At 40.7% G+C, this 25,386-nt stretch overlaps 3 protein-coding genes across 6 annotated transcripts in view; 2 read left to right on the top strand and 1 right to left on the bottom strand.

Annotated features, from left to right (window-relative positions):
* The first annotated feature begins 1,047 nt into the window (after positions 1-1,047).
* Positions 1,048-4,546, top strand: LOC100117698 (paraplegin). Its single transcript, XM_001601812.5, has 10 exons — positions 1,048-1,181; positions 1,265-1,533; positions 1,602-1,934; positions 2,024-2,255; positions 2,334-2,648; positions 2,729-2,897; positions 2,960-3,321; positions 3,412-3,908; positions 4,006-4,131; positions 4,209-4,546. The coding sequence occupies exons 2-10, from the start codon at positions 1,375-1,377 to the stop codon at positions 4,383-4,385; spliced, it is 2,370 nt and encodes a 789-aa protein (XP_001601862.2). The 5' UTR covers positions 1,048-1,181; positions 1,265-1,374; the 3' UTR covers positions 4,386-4,546.
* On the bottom strand, positions 4,534-11,657 carry LOC100117738 (exonuclease mut-7 homolog). The gene is made up of 13 exons (XM_031921073.2): positions 11,489-11,657; positions 10,748-11,143; positions 10,374-10,538; positions 10,141-10,281; positions 9,645-10,068; positions 9,204-9,574; positions 8,928-9,128; positions 8,702-8,851; positions 8,175-8,638; positions 7,231-7,398; positions 6,698-7,042; positions 6,435-6,625; positions 4,534-6,360 (listed from the first exon to the last, which is right to left on the bottom strand). Exons 3-13 carry the CDS (start codon positions 10,513-10,515, stop codon positions 6,021-6,023), a joined length of 2,937 nt encoding a protein of 978 aa, XP_031776933.1. The 5' UTR covers positions 10,516-10,538; positions 10,748-11,143; positions 11,489-11,657; the 3' UTR covers positions 4,534-6,020.
* A 255-nt stretch (positions 11,658-11,912) lies between these two features.
* The window catches only part of LOC100117775 (disco-interacting protein 2), a 60,323-nt gene continuing 46,849 nt past the window's right edge, over positions 11,913-25,386 (top strand). For 3 of the 4 annotated variants that reach the window (XM_031921069.2, XM_031921071.2, XM_031921068.1), the window contains exon 1: positions 11,913-12,451. In XM_031921069.2, the coding sequence (XP_031776929.1) occupies positions 12,367-12,451 (85 nt within the window). In that variant the 5' untranslated portion in view covers positions 11,913-12,366. The remainder of the gene's footprint in view (positions 12,452-25,386) is intronic. The other variant, XM_031921070.1, reaches the window with a different exon arrangement.

Below are 25,386 nucleotides of genomic sequence, written 5' to 3'. Positions count from 1 at the left end.
TAAAATGTCAAGTAAATGTTTTTTGCTATACGCATTAAGATATCATTTTTTGGGAAAACTAATTTTAACTTTAATTTTATATCTTAATGTGTATAGCAAAAAACATTTATTTGACATTTTAATATTTATAGAGATTTCAGTACGTTTATTAGTCTTTTTCTTGTCAAGGTTTTCACTTTTGAAAAAAGGTTTTTTGGGATATATTATATTGTAAGATGATTACATAAAAAGTTGACCCTTCATGTATAATGATCGTACAATATCATTTTTTGACAGGTAGATACTAACATGCTGTAGTTTTAAAATAAAAAAAATTATAATCCTCCAAAAAATGTTATCAGTTAATTATAAAATAAGTTGTCATGATAATAATTAAATTATTTTCTCCGTTGAAATGAGGTTCCAATTTTTAAAATATCCTATCAGATCACATATTAGATACATATACTACATAGTTTAGAATCGTCGATGAATATATAATTCTTTCACGCAACAATATTAACTGGAAATCGCGCTGCTTCGATATCGGTTTATAATTAATCACTATAGATATGAGCCAAATGTTTATTTACTCATTGTGAGTAAGAATATGTATGTACATATTTATAACATATATGGTTCATATCTACATAATTTAATAATACTATAATAATATTTACTACAATTTATATAGCATAGTATTCGACTAATACAATTATAATTTTAGATCCTTTTCATGCAATGGTAATGACATAAATATATTTTAAATATTCATCTAAAACTTACTATTTATCTATTTTATATTTAAAAAGTCTTTTTCCTTCATAATGAGAGTATATTTTGATACCATCGGGGTTTGAACAATAGTTTATTCTATCGAAGCTTTCCATACAAGTTTACATTCGCGCAACTAAACAAAATTCTAATTTTAATTTTCTATGCATATATTGTGATCGTAGTTAGTTTTTTGTAAGTACCTATGGGTATAGAATATCTATCTTACCGGCGCTAAGTAGGTATATTACCCGTGCCAGATGGTGTTCGGATCAGCTGATCGGTTGCGTATTTCATTGTAAGATTTGGAAAGGTTTTCAATACAATATGAAGTATGAAGATCCCGGCAAAGCTGAAGTTTCTTCTGCTACTCATTGCAGTTATCAATTAAAGACTCCATACTTTGCTGAAGTGACACCATTGAAAATGTTCGTTTTGAATAAACTCAATATTTAATTCTCTCTTATATACCTTATAAATAACCAGCAATAATGTTTTTTACTTTCGTCAGGGTTTTAACCTCCAAATTGATATGCTCAATTTGCTAATATTTATTCTTGAATCGAAGAAGTTGTCTACAATAAATAATTAACAGGATCGCAAGATCAAAAGAACGTAATAATGCAGAACGTCCTAAAGTCAACAAATCGAAGCATGTTTCGATCTCATGTAAATATGTTGAATTGTTTACATCGACATATGACGAAAAATAATGCAAACTTGCAGCGATGTCTGAATAGCAACCAAATCTCACAATTGTTCAGATCAATGACTCACAATGTATGTACCAAGATTTATTTTTATGTGATGGCCTCAATTTTCTATGACAACGAAATTATTATTTTCAGACTATTCGTCAAATGAAAAGAGAGTACAGAGCTGTACATGCGATGCTGGTTCGCAGTGGTTTGTCCGATACATCCAGCATATGTCAACTTAATCATTGTAGGGCCCTGAGTACATCCTGTGTAAGATCAATTCAAAGTAATCCTGCCAATCCCAGTAATCCTAATGATCCCAAAAACCCTGCATCTAATGAAAATAAAGATCAAAACAAGAAAAATAATGAAAAGAAAGCAAGAGAGATGATGTTAAAATTGGCTGCGTGGGCAATGTTTTGCTACATGAGCACAATTTGGTTACTATACTTTTTCACGGGAAAAACTACTGAAGAAGAAGAAGTGAGAATTCTTTCAAATTTTTTCTTTCATTTTCATATCTAAAGTTGTGCAATTTGAAATTCAAACTAATATCCAACGATTCGTTTCAGTCACCCAGATTTGTTTCATGGAATGAGTTTGTTCATCAAATGCTAGCCAAAGGAGAAGTAAAACAACTTATTGTGAGACCAGAGTTAGACATGGTAACTATTATACTTCATGACGGTGCTGTTATTAAAGGTAAAAAAAGCACATTCAAAACTTACCACATGGTTACACCAAACGCAGCAAAAATTGAGGAAAGAGTACGAGAGGCTGAACAACAATTGGGTATCAAACCAGGTTAGATTTAAGCTATTGAATTGTAAATCGTTCAAAAAGAGCGAATTGCTAATTCATCAATTACTTTGTTATTTGTAGAAATGGGAATCCCTGTCATTTATGATAGAGGAAATACTGCTGCTGTACATTTAGCGGTAACAGTTGCACTAACCATATTATTCTTCGCTTTGATGTCTCGATTTTCCTCAATGCGCGGTCAGTTCGGCGCTAATATGTTTACTCAAATGACACGCGCAAAGTTTACCTTAGTAGATCCTTTGACGGGTATTGGCAAAGGAGTCCGATTTGCCGATGTGGCTGGATTACAGGAAGCCAAGACTGAAATAATGGAGTTTGTAGATTATCTAAAAAGTCCTGACCGTTACAAGACTCTGGGAGCCAAAGTTCCAAGAGGTAAATTTATTTCACATACACGTTCGTGCACTTGTATTAGAAATTTATTTTAACTAAAAAATGCTTTGTGTAATGGCTAGGTGCCTTACTTCTGGGTCCACCTGGATGTGGAAAAACTCTTCTAGCTAAAGCAGTTGCAACGGAAGCGAACGTTCCATTTCTATCAATGAACGGCTCCGAATTCATTGAAATGATCGGAGGTCTTGGGGCGGCTCGCGTTCGAGATTTGTTCAAAGAAGGAAAGAAGCGGTAAGGTCTTGATCAGAATTGGCAAAATACTGAGCGCGTTTGAAAATTCATTTTTATTGCAGTGCGCCGAGTATAATATACATCGATGAAATCGATGCTATCGGTAAGAAACGTTCAGAATCAGCTGACAGAGGTGCAGGTCAATCAACCGACGAAGGCGAACAAACGTTGAATCAGCTATTGACCGAAATGGACGGTATGAGCTCGAACCAAGAAGTTATTGTTTTGGCTTCGACTAACAGGGCTGAGGTCTTGGACAAAGCTCTCTTGCGACCGGGTAGATTCGACAGACACATCCTTATCGATTTACCAACGTTGATCGAGAGAAGGCAAATTTTCGAACAGCATCTTAAGGGAATTGCCTTGGAGCACAAGCCGTCAACGTATTCAAATAGATTAGCTTTCTTGACTCCAGGATTCAGTGGTATGTAAAGCACTTGTTAGAAAAAATATGAACACGACACCGTATATTTTGTGTGTAAGGTGAATACAAAATCTACTCAACCTTTTTCAGGAGCCGACATAGCAAACGCCTGCAACGAGGCAGCTCTTCACGCAGCGCGTCTCAAAAAAAACATGGTAACCGGTGACGATCTTCTGTATGCTGTAGATCGTGTGGTAGCTGGTATCGAAAAACGCGACAACACGATCGCACCATCAGAAAAACGAGTCGTTGCGTATCACGAGGCTGGTCACGCACTGGTCGGTTGGCTGCTCGAACACACCGATGCGCTGCTGAAGGTGACGATCGTCCCCCGGACAAATCGTGCTCTCGGCTTCTCCCAGTTTACGTCTTCCGATCAAAAGCTTTACACCAGCGAACAACTCTTCGAGAGGATGTGCATGACTCTCGGCGGCAGAGTCGCCGAGAGTTTGACGTTCAATAAAATTACTACTGGAGCGCAAAATGACTTGGAAAAGGTGACGAAGATTGCCTACGCCCAAGTGCAGCAGTACGGTATGGACCAGATTGTTGGGCCGCTATCTTTCCATCCTGAGCAGACCGATACTGTGAGTAAACGACTTGAGTTTCTAAATTTGTTTGTATGATACTCTGCAGATTAGCTAGTAAGATTTTAATGACTAATCACCAACAACTGTTTTTCAGAATACTCGTAAACCCTACAGCAAGAAGTTGGCAAATTTGATGGACCAGGAAGCAAGGACGATCATCACTCAAGCATATAAAAGAACTGAACAGTTGTTACTCGAAAACCAGGATAAATTAAAACTGGTGCGTTTCATCCACGCTTAGCCTATATTTAAATAAAAATAATTTAGTTAATGTATACTGATCCTTTTTGCATTCAGCTTGCTGAAGGTTTGTTACAGAAAGAAACACTTACCTATGAAGAAGTTGAAAAGCTCATCGGCCCACCGCCGTTCGGTAAAAAGAACTTGGTCGAGCCAGCAGATTTCGAAAATTCGGTACCAGTACCCGAACCGCCGGAATCAGAATCGCCTCCTCCTCAGCCTGCTCCTGTATAATTATTGATAATAATCTGTTATTGTAATACCTTCAACAAGCGTACATTCATTTCTTGTCAGTGGCATCGACATTTTGTAACATATACCAGGAGAGTGCATAGAGCTTTTGTAATATAGAGTGTTTTAAATATAAATAAATTAATGCCAATTAATTCGAAAAATGGAAGGAAGTTTTATTTGTATGGGTTAGATATAATATTCGATGCCGAATACATTTTTTTTTCATTCATCTCATGCTGGAAAATCGTTTGTTTTTTAAGCCGAGAAGTATTTTTATCATCAATATACCCTAGATCTAATCAAAGCCAGAAACTATCCGCATAGCGTAGAAACTTTTTTAAATCCAAGCACGACATAACATTTTTATGACCTAACAAGACTCATGGTTACGATTTATCTTATATTCCGGCTTTATAAGTTGTGAAAATTAATATTTTTAATCATCTATTCTACAATACTAAAACGAAAATTTTAATTAACAACGATGCAGCACTTATTTAATGATTAAATAAAAAATAAGACGATAATTTGTAGCTAAGAATCTTGAATGGCTAAAAAAATATTACGCAGCCCTAAGCTATTCTGCATACCTGCTCAAAATTCGTATAGTTTTATACACAGTATGTGGATTAAAAATATTACGCTCGTTCATACATTTACTCCATTATCCTACTCGCGTAACTAAAATATATCTCGTATAATATGTTGAACGAAAATAATTGTTATCTTGTACTATGATGTCAGGTCACATTCCCTTCGAAGACATAGATTTGGTAAACGGACCGACCTTACGCAACTATATAACAAACTAATTCGATATATAGCGAGTAACCCTGTGTACATAGAGGTTTTATTATTTCTTCATTAAAGTACTATGAACGTTAGCATTTGTAAATGACTCACCCACAGGAACACATAAAAATACATCTAGACATGGTTCCATTATCATAATAAAGCGATATCACGCATGTATACTTTGATACTCAATAAAAATTCATGGTTTGGCAGTAACACATTATTGATAAAACAACGAACAGATTTATTATTATAGAAAAAATTTCTCTAAAATAGCGACAGCTTTTTTTCTTATAAAGACAGATCTATTATTATTTGTGACTTTTTCAAACAAAAACTTGACAATTTAAAGCTGTAATGAATAGCGTGCATTTTGTAGCACGAGTTTTTCAGAGAAACTTTTTCGTTTTGAATAAGTCACAATATTATATCATAATCATTAATAAAATAATGGCGGAACAAATTGATAAATATATATATTTATATATTATAGTGTGTAATGTAAAAACGTGTTTATATCACTGCTTCATGAACACACTTTTCAAATTGAAACAAAAGTGAGTTCTTAAAAATCACAGTATGCACAATAGAAATACTTGAATTACCGAAACTTACTTTGATTCAATTTTTGATAATACACACGTTACTTAATACTTATATAATATTGCACAAAGCAGATTCGATCGAGTATTTTAGATCGATCGAAGATTTCCGAAAAAATAAATTTCGTTCACAGTATAAATTACAATTTAGTCGATGTCTTAAAAGTGAAAAAATACACAATTTTTAAAACTCGCTTTTGTCTCCACGCGTAACTTGTAACTACTCGAAATTAGATTCTTAACCTAAGATATCCCTTAAACTTCCATTAAGAACACGCTGCATGTGTGAACCATACCAGTAAACTTTACCGCAGCCCTCGCAAACGTAAAACTTGTTCACATGCTGCAAGACGTTTGGTGGAACTTGATCTGTTTGTACTATTGCGTTGTACTTTGTTGTACAGCTTGACACGTTCAAAGTGCCGTAAAACACCTGCCACGAACGACACATGGCTTGCTCCTGTGTCGGCATGTCATTCGACATTTGCCTCACTTTATCCGGTGTATCCCAATGATTATGAATATCGCCTCCATAAGGCGAGGGCGGACCAGGTTGTGAATGAAAATTGCGCCCAGAACTAAATCGATTAATAGCGTTAATCAATGTTATAATCACCTAATTTTTGTAATTATATATACCAATTGTACTAACCGCTGCATAAGCTGAAGCATTGTGTCCTTTGAGACAAAAACAAACTCATTAGAATTGCACAATTGGCATCGACTCAAAATGTCGTTTTCAGAGACACTGATTTTGAAGTAATTAATAACTTCGGAAAGTTGATCCTCTTGTTTGTACTCCATAATATTGTAACAGCAACCAGGTGGTAAGTACTGCTTGAACTACAACAAAAATTCAAACGGTCATCAAATCGGGTCTTATTAAACTTAAGTATTCAACTTGCAAATTCATACCCTCTCAAAATTTCCGTTTCTCGTAAGAAGTATTCTTCTCTCATCGAGAGCCGTACGGAAAGAATGATCACCTCCTCGATCATGTTCAAAAAATACGCAGTCCACACCACATTTTCGCAACTGTCTGGCCAATCCTGCCAGCATCGCGTCGCAAACGAATCTGGGTGCCGATCGAGTCGTTCTACTGACTGCTCCTTGAATCATATTTGCGGCGGCCTGTGAATTTTCCTGCCAACCTTGGGGACCAGTATTATTATGGTTGATAAACGATTCTGGAGGTTGTTGATGTTGTGGTGCCTGGGTATGATTTTCTCGATACACGGACTCCGAAGGTTGTCCTGCATTCTGCATTTTAATATACGTTTTTATTATTATTGTTCATTTATTACAATTGATAATTCAAAAGTATATCACGCAACTGTAAAAAAAATACTTTTAAATGTTAAATCGAAATTCAGAAATATTTAGAGAACTTTTAAAAGAATGTTAATTGATCTAACTTAAAATACGTTTGCGAACGAGCTGGAATATACCTTCGGAGGATTTCTTCTTGGCATATGATGCCTGCTGTTTGATGGCCTATAGTTTTGTGGGCTTTTTGATGGCTTGTGACTTTGATGGCTTTGCAACGGCTTGTGAGAAAATTGCTGTGTCTGAGCATGAGCATGTGCATCTCGGGACTGCATACCTGAATAATCATTCTGCACATCCAGTGCATTATATATCACTTTCAACTACTTGATTATCTAATGCTACGTTAGCTTTGCAAAAGGGCACTCGTCCAGATTTTCAAATATTGAAACTCAGCAGTCGATTTATTTTAAATTGTGAATCATATTGACTTTGATTTATAAAAATTAATCAATTGATACATACAAGAGCACCCGTTTGAATAAGCAGTAAGAACAAAATATAAAATCTTCTGATGTAGGCTTATACTTCTGAATATCGAGCAATATCGAGTAATCTTAAGTGCAATGACGTTATTATTTAATAGAGGGTTGATATATTAAAAAAAAATCAAACATTTACTAATGTCAGAAAATAATTATTTATTGCAATTATAAGAAACAAAGTCATATTTCTTATGCATGTTTTTCATAACAATTAAAATAAAACATAACGATTATTTTTGGCGATTAATCACGCTAAGTTTCTACATGTTATGTATGTGTACATATCTGCTTTAATAATAAACTATGCTCGTTTCGATAAAAGAAAAAGTCTATGCTTAGCCCCAATCCCAGCGGCTCTCCTGTAGGTAATAAAAAAAAAACTTGTTATACTGATGACCAATTTTTTTTTGTATAAAACATGCTAATTATGCCCTTTTGCAGTTTAGCTGCAGTACTATTATAGGAGTAACTTAGGGGATTTTAATTATGTTATATAAAAAAGCAGCCATTTAAAACTTGGATACCAAAACTTAAATAAATTCACGAATTGAATGATGCACTAATAAAATGAACATATTTACCTTGTTATTCTGTGTTTTTTTTGCTTTGTTTTTTGATCTCGATGGCTTCTTACCATCAGCACTTGTTGATGATTTATGAGGTGCATGATGCATGTGGTGACATACATCCTGGAAAGGTATTCCTAAACGATCACATTGCACAGCCAATACATTGTAAACCTCCAATAAACAATATGCATCTAGCGATGCATAAAGAATTTGGCTTTCTCTCAATGGTCTTCGCTCCCAATTGGAAAATTGATCAGACTTGTTCAATCTTTGTCCAAGGCATAGCTCTACCAATTTGCTTAAGTTTTCATTTGTAAAGCATTCATCGCCTTTGAATGGAAATACAAAATTGTCTTCTTTGAGCAGTTTCTTCCACAAGTGGCTTAGATCCAAGTAGCCATCCCCACAGGCTCGAATGTTTGAAAGAGCTGGTAAACTCTCTCTAATCACAGCTATATCATGAGCTATACCAAAACCTGAAATATACATTTGTCAAAAATCTGCATAAAAATGTTTTCTATTTTCAAAGCCATATTTACCTAATTTTAAAATACTTCTATTATTAAATAAAGTTATTCCGAGTTCGGACCAAAGATGTTGAACCTTATTCCCTAAGGTTGTAACATCCAGAATATAAACGTTTGTCTCAGTGGCAATTTGAATCAGAGCTAGTTCTGGTTTTCTAATACCTATAGTAGAAAATAGTATTGAAATGAAATTAGAAATTCCTATCTCATAATTTATATTTAACTATAGAATATTTACTAAAACTTGGCTTCCATTCCGAGTCGATTCCAACTACATTGACATTTCTCAATGCATGATCTAAGAAATCTTCAAAAGATTTCTGATCATTTATTATTTGAATACATTCTCTTGGTAACTTGAGGGTGTAATATATCCTGTTATCGTCCGCATCCCAATTTTCGTCATTTCTCGAATCGTTTCCAACGCAGTTATTAGCCACTGCAAAATTAAATAAAATTGATTTCAAATCTTCTAAATGCAGTTTCAAAATCCATAAAAAATATAAATACTTACAATCAGGATTGTCATTTACGTAATTTTCAAGATGCCATGGCCATTGATCTCTTGGTACATTATAAGTTTGGGCAAAGTATAAAGCTTCTGGATTATCATTAGCGTTTACAAGAGATCTCAAAATTTCTGCTTGCAACCTGGGATCAGAGCCAACTGCTTCTTTTGCCATTTCTCTGAAACTCTCAACACTGAAACTACCATCCACATAACGCTTGTAAACCAAAAATTGAAGTGCGCCTTCTCCTCTTTTCTTGTGCAGGAATGGACAAGCCTCAGGAGGAAGATTATACAACTTTGCTAATCGGGCAACTAATTTGGATATAGGTTTGTGTTGTAGAGTCGATATTTTTACATCAGGTATATTATTATCTCTGAAATGTGCAAAAAAAAGTTTTTAATGCAAAATAAAATGTCAAATAAGTACTAGTATTGCATACATACATTATATATTGATCCAAAGTAGCTTGTACATTGTTGTCAGGAGCGAGTAAATTATCCAGATAAGTTACAAATGTGCGTTGCATTTCTGGTTGGTCTTTCATAAGATCTTCAGCAATGGTAACCTTATTTTGTAAAATTAACGGCAGTAATAGTACTTCTGGATCCGAGAATGATCTCTGAAGTTTTAGCATTTCTGCAAACTGGCCGGCTTCTTTGAACTTTTTTTCTATAAGTAAATCCTGTATAAAACCAATGAAAATCCTACTCTCTGTGTGGAATTCATAAACCTCTGCAACCATCTTCATAAGTTGCATGTTTTTTTGTTTACTAACTAATTTAAAGGCAGCGATTTTCAGGTCAGTGACAAGACAGTTCTTGTATTTATCTTTACAAGGTGTGATCCATTTTGTAAATTCCTCGATCACTATAAACAAATTTATTAGCAATAAAAAAAAAATACTCTTTGTCTTAAAAAGAAAAATTGAACATGACAAACCTGTGAATGTTAGAGAAGATCTAGTTTTTATATGGTAGAAGTCATTACAATTAACTAAAATCCTCAATGTGCTGAGGTAGGGATTAGGTGCCGTCTCAAAATATTCACACAGAGTTTGTGTGACGCCAACACTCTTTTTCCCTGCAATAGAAACATGCAATGCATTCCTCATTGAACAATATCAGGTAATAAATGAAATGATAGCAAAATCAAAAATCTTATCCGTTACTCACACAGTCCCCAAATGTGGTGCAAAGAATATATCCAAGACTTTGTCGCCTCGTCGATAGTTGAGAAGAACTCCAGGTCCTTGTCCACTGTATGTGTACGGACAGGAGGATCCCAATCCAAATTGTTGGCTAGTGCCTGTGCCATTTTCTGTATAAAATCTCAGATACCTGTAAGTAAAAAATAACGCGTACTACTCAAATCCAGTCTCATCAAATAAATCTAAACCGCAAATCTTTGCCTTACAACAACGACTGCAAGGATATATCGCGAGCTAATATCAATTGGCACGTGAAAAATAAAATCAACCCAGGTAATATCGCTGGCCTTGAAAAAGTATGCAAATGAATGGATGATATACCGAAGGATGTATTCTAACCTCAAATCAGGAGCCTCTCCACACCGTCCTCGTCTATAGCTCCGGTCAGGTTGTAAGTATTTATACTTATTGTTGGCACGTTATCGCCGATTCGCCGACTGCGAGCTGCCCGGAAAAATGGCCTCGGCGAAATTACCGAGTCGCGGCGGAAAGCAACCAAATTCCTTGCTAAGAGGCCATTGTTTTTCGGGCACTGGCCCCATCCACACTGCACACTGCACAGTGCACAGTGCACACACTGTGCTCTCCTGTCTCGACTCGCGCACACGGTGTATAACTATATAGTTGTATCCGTACGTATATGCCGCATACCTTGCGATTATGGCGAATCTCGTGGCGAATCTTGGGGCTGCGTCTTCAATGCGGATTTTCGCGAGGCTCTATACTGCAGTATACCTGTGTATTGTACTTATATATGAGCGCTCGACAAGTAGCGAGAGTATGCAGAATACTGCACTATAGGTATATAGGGTATGGCTGTGTCGGGTTTCTATCATCAGAATGTCATGAGTGGAAATATCTGATTTATACTTCTGAGAAAGAGTATTATTTCATTTTTCTCGTCATCACGTGTTAACTTGTTGAAAAAATTTATTTGTTCATAAATAATTTTTTTTAGATATAGTTCTAAGTGTATTAGTTAGGATGGGACGAGATTTATTACAAAAAAACCAATCACTCAAAAACGGAGCTATGGCAAATTCCCGTGAAAAGTATAAGAAATCTTTAAAAACATCAAACCTATAGATAATGTGTAACGTTCACCGAATTCTCAATGTCGAATCCCTCCATTTAACCGATTCGTCCTCCCGCTACGCGCCTCATTCCAGATCCCGACCACAAAAACCAAACCGGAGCAACAACAACGTGGAGCTCCGAAAAACCAAAACAAAGGCTTCAACTCCAATGCGCACAACTCATTCAAAGCCAGCGCGCAATAAGTATATGTACAACGCCTGTCCGCGAGTAACATCAGATAGAAATCAGCAGCAGCTCGCGCCCTCTGACATCGCCAACCGTCACCAGTCGGCAGTCACCACCGCCGTCTCACCCACACATGCGCGTATTATTATACAGGCATACAGCGTACAACACACACGTACATACAAGAGAGCAGCATAAAACGAGTTCGTCGCTCCTGTGTCGCTGGTCGCGCCGCTGCGCGGCGGCAGTTCAGAGCCCGTCTCTCTCTCGCTCGCGTGTGTGCGGCGGCTCCTCGTTCGAGCAGACACCAGCTGCGGTTGAGGTGCACCTAGTTGCGCTTGTGCTGCGGGCCAGCAGCGGCAGCAAGATGGCCGGACAGTGACGGAAGGGGGCTAGACAGAGACAGCTAGAGAGAGAGAGAGAGTGAGAGAGAGAGAGAGAGAGAGTGCAGACAGCGACGTCGTCGTCCTGAGAGTAAAGTGCGCGCGTTCGGTGTGTTTTCCACGGCGATCCTATACTCTTCGCTCCACCGTACAGCTCCATAACGACTGCTTTCGACAATATAAAAGAGATAAAGAGTGTGCATGTGCTTGACTCGAGACACGACGTGTAGTTGATGTGGTGAGGCCGCCGCGGATGGCCTAGCGTCGAAGCAGAGGAGGCTGAGCCCGCGAGAGTCTCCGAGAAGAGCAGACATGACCGAGCTCAACGTCGACCTCGGCAAGCTCCCCGAGGATGTCCGGGAGAAACTCGCCGAGCTGGACCTCGAACTCTCCGAAGGTGAGTCCTCCCTCTCACTTATATTTTTTTCCTCTTCTCCCTCTCTTTGGTCATACAGAGGGGTGTCTCATCTCGCGGTCTTTCCCGAGAAAAGCATTACACAGACTCACGGTCCGTGCAGCGCCGAAGGCTAAAGTGAGAGGAAGTGTCGGTGTGTTTGTGTGTAGAGTGCAGCTTCGTGACTCACCCCGTTCGACTCTCTCGGAACGGGTTGCCGTGCGCGCACCTTGTCTCTCTCCGTGCGTATGTAATATAGCCAAAGTATGCGTTTTCTGCGCGTGTTGTTGTTTTTTGCTCTCCTATATTTTCTTTCGCATATTGCGCTGGCGTCGTCGTGTCGGGTGGAGGGGAGGGGGGTTCGGTGCGTGCGGCAGAACGACGTCGACGACACGACGGGGGAGAGAAGAGCGGCAGCGCCAAGGGGCGGCTCCGCTGCAGCGCGGGAGGGTGAGCGGACACTTTAATCGATAATTTCCCACGCGCTCTTTCGGCCGGAGCCGCTGCTGCTACTGCTCTGCGGATGCTCCGAGATATACGTGTGCGCGCGTGTATACGTCGAAAATGAGAGATGTGTCAAAGGGAAACCGGATTTTTCTGCGTGACGTCACTTTTTCTTTTTCTCCCGCGGCCCCGTTTATTAAGAGAAAGAGAGAGAGACTTGGTCTCTGTGTGGATTATTATTGTGCTGCTGCTTCTGCCGCCGCCGCCGCCGAGAGGCTCGTTAACAGTTGTTTAATCGGAGAGAGGAGCTGAAACTACCATGGATTATTTATTGGGTTCGTCTGCGAGAGAGCTGCCGGGACGAGAGCGACGTCGTCGTCGTCGCGCGCGGTCTTTTATACATACATTGTGCTTTACGATCGATAATTTGAGAAAAGACGCGTTGCTACGGCTCTCTCTCTCTCTCTCTCTCTCTCTCTCGCTTCGCGCGGCTTGTAACGCCACTGATGCGTGTGTATACGTACGTATAACATACGTGTGGAAAGGACATCGATGAATTTTACATATGGTATTGATTTCTCCGTGGATGCCTGTGCGCGGAGAATCCGGTCAACACTTTACGCTCGATTTCGCGACTAAACCGTATTCCAAGCTCGCTTATCGACGGTATATTACACGTAGGCACTTGCTGTACAATTTACGCGCATACACTGAACGTTATAGGTATACATTATTTAGCACACGCGAATTTCTCGGCGATCGACCCCGCCTTGATCTTCTCCGCGGCGTTTCGTTTTTTCTCTCTTTTCTTGCATTATACGTGAGATAGATAGAGAGAGAGAGAGAGAGAGAGAGAGAGAGAGAGAGAGAGAGAGAGAGAGATCTCCCCTTCTCTCTCAAGGCGCGATGACTAATACGAGGCTCTTTCGAGAAAGAAATTAGCCGATTATCGAGGTATACACGCGCGCGCGCGTGTGTGTGTGTGTGTGCTGGACTTCCTCCTTGCGGCGAGGTCGTTATACGGTTTTTCGACCAAAAATGTATTAAGCGTGCGGTGAGCGATTCCGAGCAAAATAGACGCCCCAGGTGCAATTAAGCCGTCGATCGCGCCTAGCGATAAGAGTTCGGCTAATGAGTAACGCGACAATGTTTTGTTTTCTACACTCGCCGGAGTGGTCGGTTGGAATTAATTGATTCGTCGAGGTTATGACGCGGCCGGCAATTTTTTTTCGTATGATACTCCTTGAGAAGTACGATGAACTTTACTCCTTGTACATGCTATTAACAAATATGTGTAATCTGGATCTCGGCGATTCAGCGTAATTGCGGGGGAAAAATTTGCGTTTATCGGACAACTCGTTATCTCATCGTGTCTGTATACCTACGCACACTCTCGTACACGGGATTACACGTGTTACTGTTTTATTCATGCCGAAGATTAGCCGTGCGCGAAGCATAATATTTTGCATTCGATATAGCCGATAAACTTGATTTAAAAATAACCACGACGAGTAGTATGTTCACCTATACAAGAGTAAGAGTGACATTACTCTGCTCGCTCATTTTTATTACCCTCTTCTATTATACAATGAATGAGTTGATTGATATTCTCATAAAACACTAGTAAAAAAAAAAATCAAAGTCGATGCCGCCGTATTGGGTATCGAGGGATTATTTATAGATTTCGCATACTATCAAGCATCTGGTATCACTTTTCAATCCAGAACTTTCGTCGGGCCGCTGTACGTAAACTATTTTCACTAAACTTATTTTCGTGCACAAATTTTCGACCATCTCCCTGCAGCGACGGAATTCCAAACTAATATGCACATCTATATTTCACGCACGAACACTATTTATAAAACCGCTAATTTCAATGCTACCTTATGTATGTACCTCCTCCGCATTCCTACGACTTTTCCCACAATAATACACTCGCTTCGCGTAGATTGTTTTAGGATTATTTTTGCGAACGGCATTAATTCAACGGAAAGAGCTTGAACGTTGATGGGAACTTTTTTTTTATCTGCTTTCGGCATCGCGAACGACGCCAGTTTTTTTTCTTCAAACTTCCATAGCGTACAATGCGAGAAGGTATAACTTCATCGAGTCCTGATCATCCAATAAATATACGAGATACGTTTTATGACTCGAGCAGCGCAAAAATGTTCTCCGCATCAAAGATGCGCAGCAGCCGTAAAAAGGCATCTGCACATACGCATAACCGGTGTACAGAGCGAAAAAGCCGTAAAAACCGGGCGTAGGCTGTAAAGCTTGAATATTTTCCATGTATACAGAGACGTGCAATCCAAGCAGCCGAATCAAAAATTCCCTGCGCTCCCCGCACGTATACGCATAAGCCTAATACACAAAGAGTAGGCAGGTATAGAGGCGCAGACGGTTATATAGAAGGAGATGTCAGGAGAGAGAGAGAGAGAGAGAGAGAGAGAGAGAGAGAACAGGTCGTCGCCGGCGCAAAAGAAGAGAAAAAAATGCGCCGGCGGTTTCGATTTCGCATCCGGCTTCAAGATTCCGTGACGGGGACTGCGCTCGCGTCGACTCTCTCGCATCGATTTTGAGGTTATGTGTGCGTCGCATGGCACGACGACTATGGGAAGAAGAAAAGATTGGGTACAGCGAAGAAGTTTACAAGAGAGAGAAGATGAACTGCGGACGTCGCCGTGTGTAGTTGTCGCGCGACTTGACTGCCGCTGTGTTGGAAGAGTAGAGAGGATAAAAGCAAAAAATGACCGAGTGTCCGCGTTATTTCTCTCTCTTGCTTTTCTTTTTGAACACTGTTGCGAACGAAAAATGACAGTTTTTCCAGAAAAACTTTGCAGATGTCCGCGCTGAGGACGGTTTTTGTAGTTTTTTTAACGGGTGTTTGCCTGCACTGAACTGCCCATTAAACTCCGTTGTGGTATAATTGATTGTGATTGGTAGAAAAAGCGCTCGCAATTGGAGCGTAATAATAGACGTTTACGGTTAGTGCTGCTGCTGCTGTACGTATCAATTTTATAACATGATGAACAAATGAGGATTACGGAAGTCCTCGAATGATATAATCTATTGTTTCGTTTTCCACGGGGCACATCGAGAAGTATGACTTGGCATTGTGATGTCATCCCTCGATGTACACAACGACTCTTAATAGCGATTCTCCTCGCGATGATTCCTGCATACATTACACCGTAAATTGCGAGGACAATCCAGCAGTACATCAGCACCTCCGATTAATCATACACGAATTTCCCGCCTTTTGCAGCGAACTTGTACTAATCGATTCGATCTTCTAACTCAGCGCGTCGATAAAATCGCTCGGAAAACCTCCGAAAAATAACTTTCTAAATCGAAAAAAGCTTTTACTTTCGACAACAGTCTCGAACTTGAAAAACGTTAGCCTAATATAAAATCTATCAATCACCTCTCTCGCGCCGCAGAATGATCGATCTCACTGTCGGCTTGGAAATTCAGCATTTAAAACCGAGTCCGCTCTCGGTGAAACCGCATATTCGCCGCGCGCACGCGATTTAATAACGCGAACGAAATCGCCGGGGACAAAGGAAATTCCGCCGAAAAGTCGCGCCGCCGCCGCTGCAACAGCGAAAGGAGAGAGAAAAAGAAGTTAGTCACATAGCAGCCTATAAGGTAAAACCCACACATACACGCGTGAATATATAGAAGGGAGAGAGAGAGAGAGAGGGAGAGAGAGAGAGAGAGAGAGAGAGAGAGAGAGAGGGAGAGAGAGAGAGAGAGAGAGAGAGAGAGACAGAACGGAAGCGGGAAATTTTGCTCGGGAATTCGACGCGGTGCTCGTGGTTCCGTTTCTTTGCCGCCGTTGCTGCTGCCCATATGCGCGCGTGTGATATGGTGCAACGTGCACATGCGTGCCTAAATGCAGGTATACGTATGCGCGCACACGCGACCGATGTATATGTGCATCTATACGTGGCCTCGTCGCTCTTTATGGTAAGCGGAGAAAATGTCTCGGAAACAGCTGAAAAATGCTGCCACCTGCGCATATAGCCGCGGCAACTCCCTTTTTCTCTCCCTGCGCGCACAGTGTCTCTCTCTTCTTGGAGCGCACTTTATGCGCACACTTGTACGACTGCTATGGTACCTACTCGTGGCTTTTTTTGTTTCGACTTCGCTGGAAGCACATAAGGTCGGCTGTGTGTGTTGTGCGAAAGGTGCCGTTCGCTGCTGCTGCTGCTGTATTGATAACACAGGGGACAGGAGTCGTTTATTACGCTTAATTGAGCACTTAGTCATGAATTTTTCAAGCCGTACGTCTCCCGACGACGTGGCGGAGAATTCTTCGGGGATTCGAGGGAAACAAACGCGGGACTGTTACTTTTGAAATTGGATTTTTCTCCCGCGAGTAGAATACAGATGGGACTTGTGCGTTTTTAGAGGTGTATTAATGCTTCAGATTTTTAGAGGTATAGAAAAAGTGCGCGCAACACGCGGTATTCGCTCTGCTAGGCTGCGAATGATTTTAAATCGAATCGAAGCCGCGCGCGACCGTTACTTTTTATCGTCCGTCGTTAAGCTCTCGTAATATACAGTCTACAGCTGCGTATAGTCGAGTGTTTATTAATGTTTTTTGCGCGCTTTATCGCGCAAGAATGTATGTAGTTTTCAGATAGGCTTTTGTAACTGCTGTGGTACATACGTCTCTCTTTATTCATTGCCTCCAATTCTTCCACAGGAAAATACGTGTACGTATTATAATATTCTCGAGTGTTTTCGGTGAAACATCCAAAAATACGTGGAAGCTGCGTTTTTACTGCGCGTTCTGCCTCTGCCCAAGATATTCCTTATCGTATATTGTGTTCGAGAGCGAGGGAACCCTTCGGAGTCTTCTCTCCTCTCTTTTTTTTGTTACGACACAGATAAGCGCTACATGCACTTTAGAAAATTAATTCAGCTCTCTGGTAAACGTTGTTAGAGAGAGGCTTTTACATTAGCTGTTATACGTTCTTCAAAACACGGAATAACACCAACCGCAAGCATGTGTATTTTTTTTGTAAAAAGCTGTGCTACCTCTTTGGCATGCGAATGTGTGTACTGTTTAAAAATGAAATCCAACTATAGCTTTTCTAGCTCAAACTTAAAACTCGTTCTCGAATATTTCCTCAGCGGCGTGTAAAACTCCGCGCTTCCCTCGAAAACTTTGCGGTTCGAGAAACTCACAGCCGTATTAGAGCAAGATCCCCGTAAACGTCCGAAACCAGGTTAGCGCGCGGCATTAGAATCTCGCAGCCGAAATTCCTTTTAAATTTCCTCTCTCCCTTTCTCTCCACCACAATACACACCTCTCTCTCTGTCTAGCTCGACTATACCCACACACATATCCCTCTTTCTTTCTCTCTCTTTCGGGTTTCGGGCATTGACAGTCGAATCGGGAAGCGGAGCAGCGGTTTGCAGGTGGCAGCGGCTGTCGGTAAAAATAAATCGTGTCGGGAGAGGAAAAGTGAGACAGCGGCGGATTGAAAGACAGGCCTAGAGATCTAGCGTAGTGTATAGGAAGCGTCGAAGAGAAAAATATAAAGTGAGGCATTTTTCTCATTGTTTCTTCTATTCTACGCAGCCGCTGCTGCTCCTTTTTGTGGAGAGAAGAAGAGAGAGCTTTTCTGTCTCCCCGCGCTTTTTTCGGCTGGTTATAACCGATGGCAAGTAGTATAGCGCAGAAAGAGCTAGGGGGAAAACGGAGTCGATACGTGCAAAAAATACACGCGCTACGCTTGGCTTCTGCGGTCATTTTAGCGCGTAATTATCGTCCCTAATGCTTTCTTGTGGCGCTGCCGCGCACTGCAGGCAGTATTTACAAGCGCGTTGCGAATGGATACAGTTATATCGTATACAAAAGCGGAGTGAGCTATATGATTACACGGTAGGTGGAGAAAAATTAGCAGTTCCCTCTTTTCGTTGGCTCTCCTCTGGTTTCGTTTTTATTTGCTCTCCGAGTTCGCACGGCGAATTTCAACTGTTTCGCGCAGCTCGCTCGGGATGTGCCTCTTAGCTTCTTTGGCGGAAAAGTTCCGCCCGAGGGTTACGATAATGCAAATCCGGTGTGCTCGACGAAATTTGCATTCGGTTCAACGCTGAGAATTTTTATCTGCGCATTTAGATAATGAGTTCTGAAACTAAGTTATAGGAACTAATTATCCGAGGGTAATGCGATAGTCCGAGTTGGTCGCTTTTTTTGCAAGCGTATTACATTTCTGCGCGGTTGGGCTAAAATTTGTTCTTCGCACGTATGGCTCGTGTTTTGTGATAAACTCTGCTAGATAAACGACTCGGCTCTATTGTTTACCGTTATAATTTACCTGTATTATATCTCACCCGTACAAACCGAAGAGCTTTCCGTCCAGCGTTCTATTTTAAAGTCCACTTGATCGACTGCGCATTTTGTGAAAAACACAAAGCCGGAGCTATCCAAACACGTATAAATACCGTCGAAATCCGCGCTTCAGGGCGAGTTAGTGAACCGGTACAAAGGGCATTCCATTCCCGTCTAATCAAACACGACGGCTCTGTCTTTCTCCATCAGCATCGATTTAACTAATGGAAAATGACACAGGCGCTTCGCGGGCGTTTCCCGAAGTTTAAAAGACTAAAATCTCCAGCTCTGGCCGATAAATCAAAGCCGCAGAGAGCAGCAGCAGCGGCGGCGCTTCCTCTCCACAATACATCAATAAACCGCCAATAATACAGCCGAGCTTGCGAAAGATTTATCCGCCCGCCGTGTGCGCGATGTGTGTATTCTTAGCCCAATGATTCGCCGCAGGCCTTCTATTGATTCGACGAGAAAGACAGAGCGAGAGAGAGATGGAACATGGCTGCTGCTGCTGGCTATCGATTTCCAAATTTTCGCGTGACGAAACATCCCAAAAGAGTAAATTCGCCGCTGCTCTTCTCCTTCCCCTACGGCTCGTTTGTATTATAGTAGGGGATTATGTGGCCGCTGCTGCTGCTGCTGCGGTGGTGATTTATCGCGGTGCACGCGAAGCGAGAGTTTGAGAACGAGGTCGCAGCAGCCGGTGGCATGACGACGACGGAGCTGATGCTGCCGCTGCGTTGGGTATAGGGTATACATGGAAGAATCAGATTCGCTCTGGAGTCTTCTGCTACTGCTGCTGCATTCCTGCGGCGAGTCGTGTGACGCTTGCGAATTTTCTGGAATGACGCCGAATTAACGCGTGTAGGCTTTGATTCGCCTGCTGTGATGTGCTGGTGATGAAGATGCGGATTGAGGTTTCTCTCGGAGATTGTTGCGTATATGGAGTTTGTAGATTGCTGAGTTGAGTTTCTAGGAGAGGACGTTTGGATTGAGTTTCGCACAGTGTGCTGTTGTATGAGGTGGTGGAGGAGGATTAATCGCGTGAATCTTATCGTCGTGTAGATGAAATAAATGTTATTTACATTAAAAAAATGTTATTGAATTGCTCTTTTTTGATCTCAGATTCAAAGATTGGACAATCCGATTGTATTATCGTGATTCTATTACACGGAATGAATTTCCTCGGTACGTGAATCATTGATCCTTGATAATGTTACTTTTTTTACGTGACTTCTGCAGCCTGTCATTATCGAGAAGATCATCGAATCTTGATTCTCATTTCACAATCTATAGGATCTACGTATTCATGGAATTCGAATTCGTAACGTGTAAACACTCAATTCTCATTCTATTTATGTTCCTGCAGGCAATCATGCAATTGATTATTTGGTTATGCAAATACCTCGATTTTGATGGATGTAATCAGATTCGAATGTGTAATCATATTCGAATTCTATAATGATATACTGTGTTTACATTTGTATTCATCGTACAGATACCTACTATGCAGTCGCGCTTAAATTCATGAGTTATAGTTTTAAAATAAATGAACGTTAATCTATACAACTTCTATCTCATTGTAATTTTGCGTATTTCATTGATTTTCAAAAACTTACGTTGCCACTTAAAAGGATATATAAAGGCTTTTCACATACATGAATCGAGAACGCGGCCTTCCGTTCAAATTACTGTGATAACAACGCGCGTAACCATAATTACCATACGCGTCATACAGAACCAGCCAACAACAAACGCAATCGGATAAAATTCACACCGTCCGCAATTAAACTCTCCTTGTGTTGGTTACAAAAAAAATAATACAACGCAACAATTATACCCTTACATATGTCCCACGCTGCCCGAAAATTATAAAAGAAAACCACGAGAATCACGCTTCCACTTAGAGCTTGTAAACAGACCAATTCTCGAAATAAATTATGTAACTCTAACACGTGCCCGGAATCGCGAGTCGAAAATCAAGAATGACGCGGTCGTCACCATCAGCAGCAGTAGCACCGGTTATCCTCGCGTGCGCAAAGTGCAAAGCACACAATAACGCCGTTCGCAAAGAGAGAAAGAAGACGAAGAAGAGAAGAAAATAGAGAAAAACGACGCCTCGTTCAAATCCGGTTGACGGGGCGCGTCTGCTCGATCGTCACCTATGCAAATTTGCTCGACGCTGCTCTCGAGAGCTCAATTCATAGTGCGCCGCGGTTACGTTCGTTCGCTTATCCGTCGTTGCGTGACGTCAGCGCTGCCCCAGTCGAGGAGAATGAACAGATGTCCATCGCGCGGCGATCTGTCGCTTTCGATTTGACGGTATATCTTGCTCTCTCTCTCTCTCTCTCTCTCTCTCTCTCTCTCTCTCTCTCTCTCTCTCTCTCGCTCGGTCTTCTTCGTAATTATAGGTTGCGAGACTTGAATTACTCGACGCGGTGGATGGATAGCGCGGCGCGAGGGTATAGATCCCTGTTTTATCGGTATATACCGTTTTGTGCAGCTGCTTTTATGCGCCATTGTCTGTAACTTGTGAAAGGAAGGTTTTAATTATACGTGACATTTGTAATTGTAGAATGTTAAAAAATTGTATTTGTTGCATTATAAATTGTTGAGTGCGTGATTTCTTCGAAATTTACTGTGATCCTTCAATTTTTGATGCAAGAATAATTTTCGCAGGTATCCAATCATGTTTATGCTGCAACAGAGCAGACATCATATTCTATTTCAAGAAACGCCTTCTTTGCAAGGCATTATGCATTGTCAATAGACTCTTTGTATTAAATTTCTCAACTGAGTTCCGAGAATCCAGTTATAAGAAAGATCACCGCATTTATATATAGGATTATATTTATAATTCATATACCTAGAAGCGCTATCCTCTTTCGCACACACAGCTCGATTATCTTCATTCAATTAAATGCACGTGACGAACTAAATGTTATATCATCTGAAATCGTTACAGTTCTACGAAAAGTTATAGTTCGTGTATCGATAAAACAGGGAACTACGGTCGGTATGCAGGATCACCTGAAACAGGAGGAACTTCGCGTGAGAGACTTGCCGACTATTACGGCACGGCTTCTTACATTCCGCTACACACATGAGCTTTACAGTTTTTTCTTGTAATTTTCTCGGTTACCGACGCGCGCAACATGTATCCGAAGCCGATTTCCAAGCTGTGCAAAAACCGAGCCAAAAATGTATTCGCAATGCGCGTTTTATTTTTGGACTTTCTACTTAAACTCTATACTTTAACTATACGTGGAATCTTTAAATTGCATCACGACAAAAAGCATTTGAACAAACACACATCTCGATTTCCCAACGTAAAAATACTGCTCTGGCATATAAAAGCTAAAATATATGCGAGCGTCTCCGTGCTCTTCCCAAGAAATCTACCTTTTTACGAGCGAAAACTCGAAGAACGGCACGTAGCACAGGCTCCTTGTCTCGGATATATATATATATATATATATATATATATATATATATATATATATATATATATATATATATATATATATAAAACTTTCACCGACGTGAAAAAAGCAGATGAAGTTTGGTGTAATGCAGCGCAATAAAGGCAGCAAAACGATATAAAAACAAAAGCCGACTTTGTAATTCTCGGCTTTTCTCCCACGACGCGTAAAGAGCAGACGAGTTGCTGCGGTGGGCGCGGAAAGGATGAGCTCTGGGAGAAAGAGAGGAGCGGGAGAGGAGTTGCGACACTAATTCTGTCGGAAGTCGCAAGGCGCAATTGGCGCGACCGCAGCGAGCTCGGACTAGACTCCTTCCTTTAACGCCTCGCACGCTTGGTTATCGGCTTTTGTTTTTACTTCACTTAAGGCATCTTTCTCGCGTTAGAAATTAAAGTATGTTGTTTGTTGTTTGTATTTTGAAATTCATTACGATGAATCGAATGAACGATGCACTTGGAGAAGTGTATTATATATTGTAGAATCAATTAGTCAGGTCTTATGGTTATGGGCGGTGAAGGGGCTTTATTTAAATGACCAAGCAATCACGTCATGTATAATTTTAGCGCTGATTGCGCCAGCAGGAATACTGCGCACGTATAATTAGAAATCAATTGCTGTATCATTGATCAATCGTATCAATAAATTAAGGGATAGATCTATCTGTCGATTGATTCGATTCGAGATAGCCGGATTTTTCGAATTCCACGATTAAAAATGTGCTGGGATAATTGTTATTGTGCATATAATTCAATGTCGCACTTATACCTGCATGCTTTCTGCATTAAGTTTAATGAACCATTAATTAATTTCATTTCAACGTTTCTCATTTCCTCATACGCAGTAGCGTGCACAATATATTCAAACGTGAATCACAAGCAAAATACCTATATGTGCAGTGACGACTCTTCAAAAATAAACATTCCACACTCTGCGGAAATTCAACCTTTACCTATATGCACGCTCCCATTCGCACGAAAAATTCCTCGCACCTTTTTTGCCAGCTTGTCGACTCTTATCAACTTCCTCGACATCGGCATGCATTTTCGGCTCTCTTGTACTTTTACATACCACTATACTCGGCCGATAACAAGTCCTGCAGCTAATAGCTTTTTCTTGTGGATCTATGTGGGTCAGAAAGTTCTCTTTTTTCTTACTCCCTGGCGATTCGCCTGTGCGCGTCGCTTTTTCATTTTGTTTTCGCGGCTTTTCTCGTAATCTGTCGCCGCCGTTGCTTAACGCGCGAGTTTACGAGCGAAAACGTTCCCCGCCTTCCAGACCATTAACCCCCGTGTAGCAGCTGTGCGCAGCTTAGTATTATACGCACAGGCGCGACTGTCTCTTTTTCTCCGCTCTGTGCTTGGAGGAAAAAATTATCATTCCGAGTTTGTTTGCCGAGAGGGCCGTGATTTATTTCCCATCGATCGGGACTATAAATCATCCGAGAGACTTTAAAATGTAGCGGGTGCCATTAAGCTCTGGCAGCGGATACGAGTTTAGTGTATAAGTGTCACTTCCACTGGATCTACTAGGCATTTTTTGCCATCGAGTTGACTACCGCCTTGGCGGTTTCCCGTTTGTCTGGGCGATTATAGCGTTTATCGGAGACGCCTGTTGTAGTGCGTCGTTTCAATGAAACTTGCTTTGAAGGATCTTGTGCCAGGAAGTGGGAAAAATAGCGCGGGTCTAATGAGGGTATTTAAGTCGGCGATAACGATAAAGTTCGAAGCTTTGATTGAGTATCGCTGGTATCTTGTAATCTCGAATTAACTTTGTAGGACTTGTATGGCGGATCTGATAAGGATAGTAAAATCTCGCATTAAGTATTATTTAAGCCGCTGTTTCTGCGGATTTCTGTAATTAAGCCCTGATTTATGAATTTCGGTCGTTGCAACCTGTTTGCTTCATACACGTAGAGGTATACATTTTATTATGTCGGCTAGTGGAAACGAGACGTTGAATATTTCTTGGGTGACAGTTACAGAAGTGATTTTCAACGGTCGATTTGAATAAAATAATATTATCGTTGGAACAGGTTTTGTAAAATGAATATCAATACGGTTTGCTTATTTTGACAAGGTTCCCGGTTACGTCGCGATTCTCCTCCGAAAACAATTTCAAAAAATCTCGGACAGCACAAATCGTTAAGAATCGTTCCCCCAATCAATAAGTAAAGCCTCAATTTCTAAGCCCCAAAATTAAGCTCACGACTCAAGACTAATTGCCTAATAGCTACCAGGCATCTCCCGCCTCAAATGAAGATACCTTCTCCCAAATCCAATCTGAGTAAAAAAAGTGAATGAAAAAATACCGTACAAAAAAGGCTACGTCTCTCTCATCGGCCAATGATAAATTACGTCGTGCGCGGGCACACTACACAGCGGCAGCTGAATTTCGAAAGCAAGAAGATGCCCTGTCAAGCTACTCTCACTCGTGCCTCGTGGTTTTATTTCATTTTCGAGATGACGACGAAGACGGCTCTTGTAATTTCGAGTCACTTAAAGTGTATTACGAGCCAGGAGCGTACGGGTATACGTATTGTGTAACACAACGAGAGAAAGATGCACGTGTCCGAGGGATCGAAGGAGAAGAATGGCCAAGTAGTGAGCGAGAGAGAAATAAAGGCAGAATGAAGGGAAAAAAGAAAGCAAGATTAATGAGAGAGACAAACG

This window comes from Nasonia vitripennis, chromosome 1 (genome assembly GCF_009193385.2).
Source record: "Nasonia vitripennis strain AsymCx chromosome 1, Nvit_psr_1.1, whole genome shotgun sequence".
NCBI classification, from domain to species: domain Eukaryota; kingdom Metazoa; phylum Arthropoda; class Insecta; order Hymenoptera; family Pteromalidae; genus Nasonia; species Nasonia vitripennis.
The sequence above is the reverse complement of the archived record's forward strand: the minus strand, read 5'-3'. Positions and strand labels throughout refer to the sequence as shown.

Bases quoted from the DNA above. Each gene is read 5' to 3' on its own strand.
- LOC100117698 (XM_001601812.5), top strand. From the start codon at position 1,375: ATGCAGAACGTCCTAAAGTCAACAAATCGAAGCATGTTTCGATCTCAT. The intron at 2,649-2,728 runs GTAAATTTATTT...TGTAATGGCTAG, and splicing joins GGGAGCCAAAGTTCCAAGAG to GTGCCTTACTTCTGGGTCCA. The intron at 2,898-2,959 runs GTAAGGTCTTGA...TTTTTATTGCAG, and splicing joins TTCAAAGAAGGAAAGAAGCG to TGCGCCGAGTATAATATACA.
- LOC100117738 (XM_031921073.2), bottom strand. From the start codon at position 10,515: ATGGCACAGGCACTAGCCAACAATTTGGATTGGGATCCTCCTGTCCGT. The intron at 9,575-9,644 runs GTATGTATGCAA...TGCACATTTCAG, and splicing joins ACTTTGGATCAATATATAAT to AGATAATAATATACCTGATG. The intron at 8,639-8,701 runs GTAAATATGGCT...TGTATATTTCAG, and splicing joins TAGAAGTATTTTAAAATTAG to GTTTTGGTATAGCTCATGAT.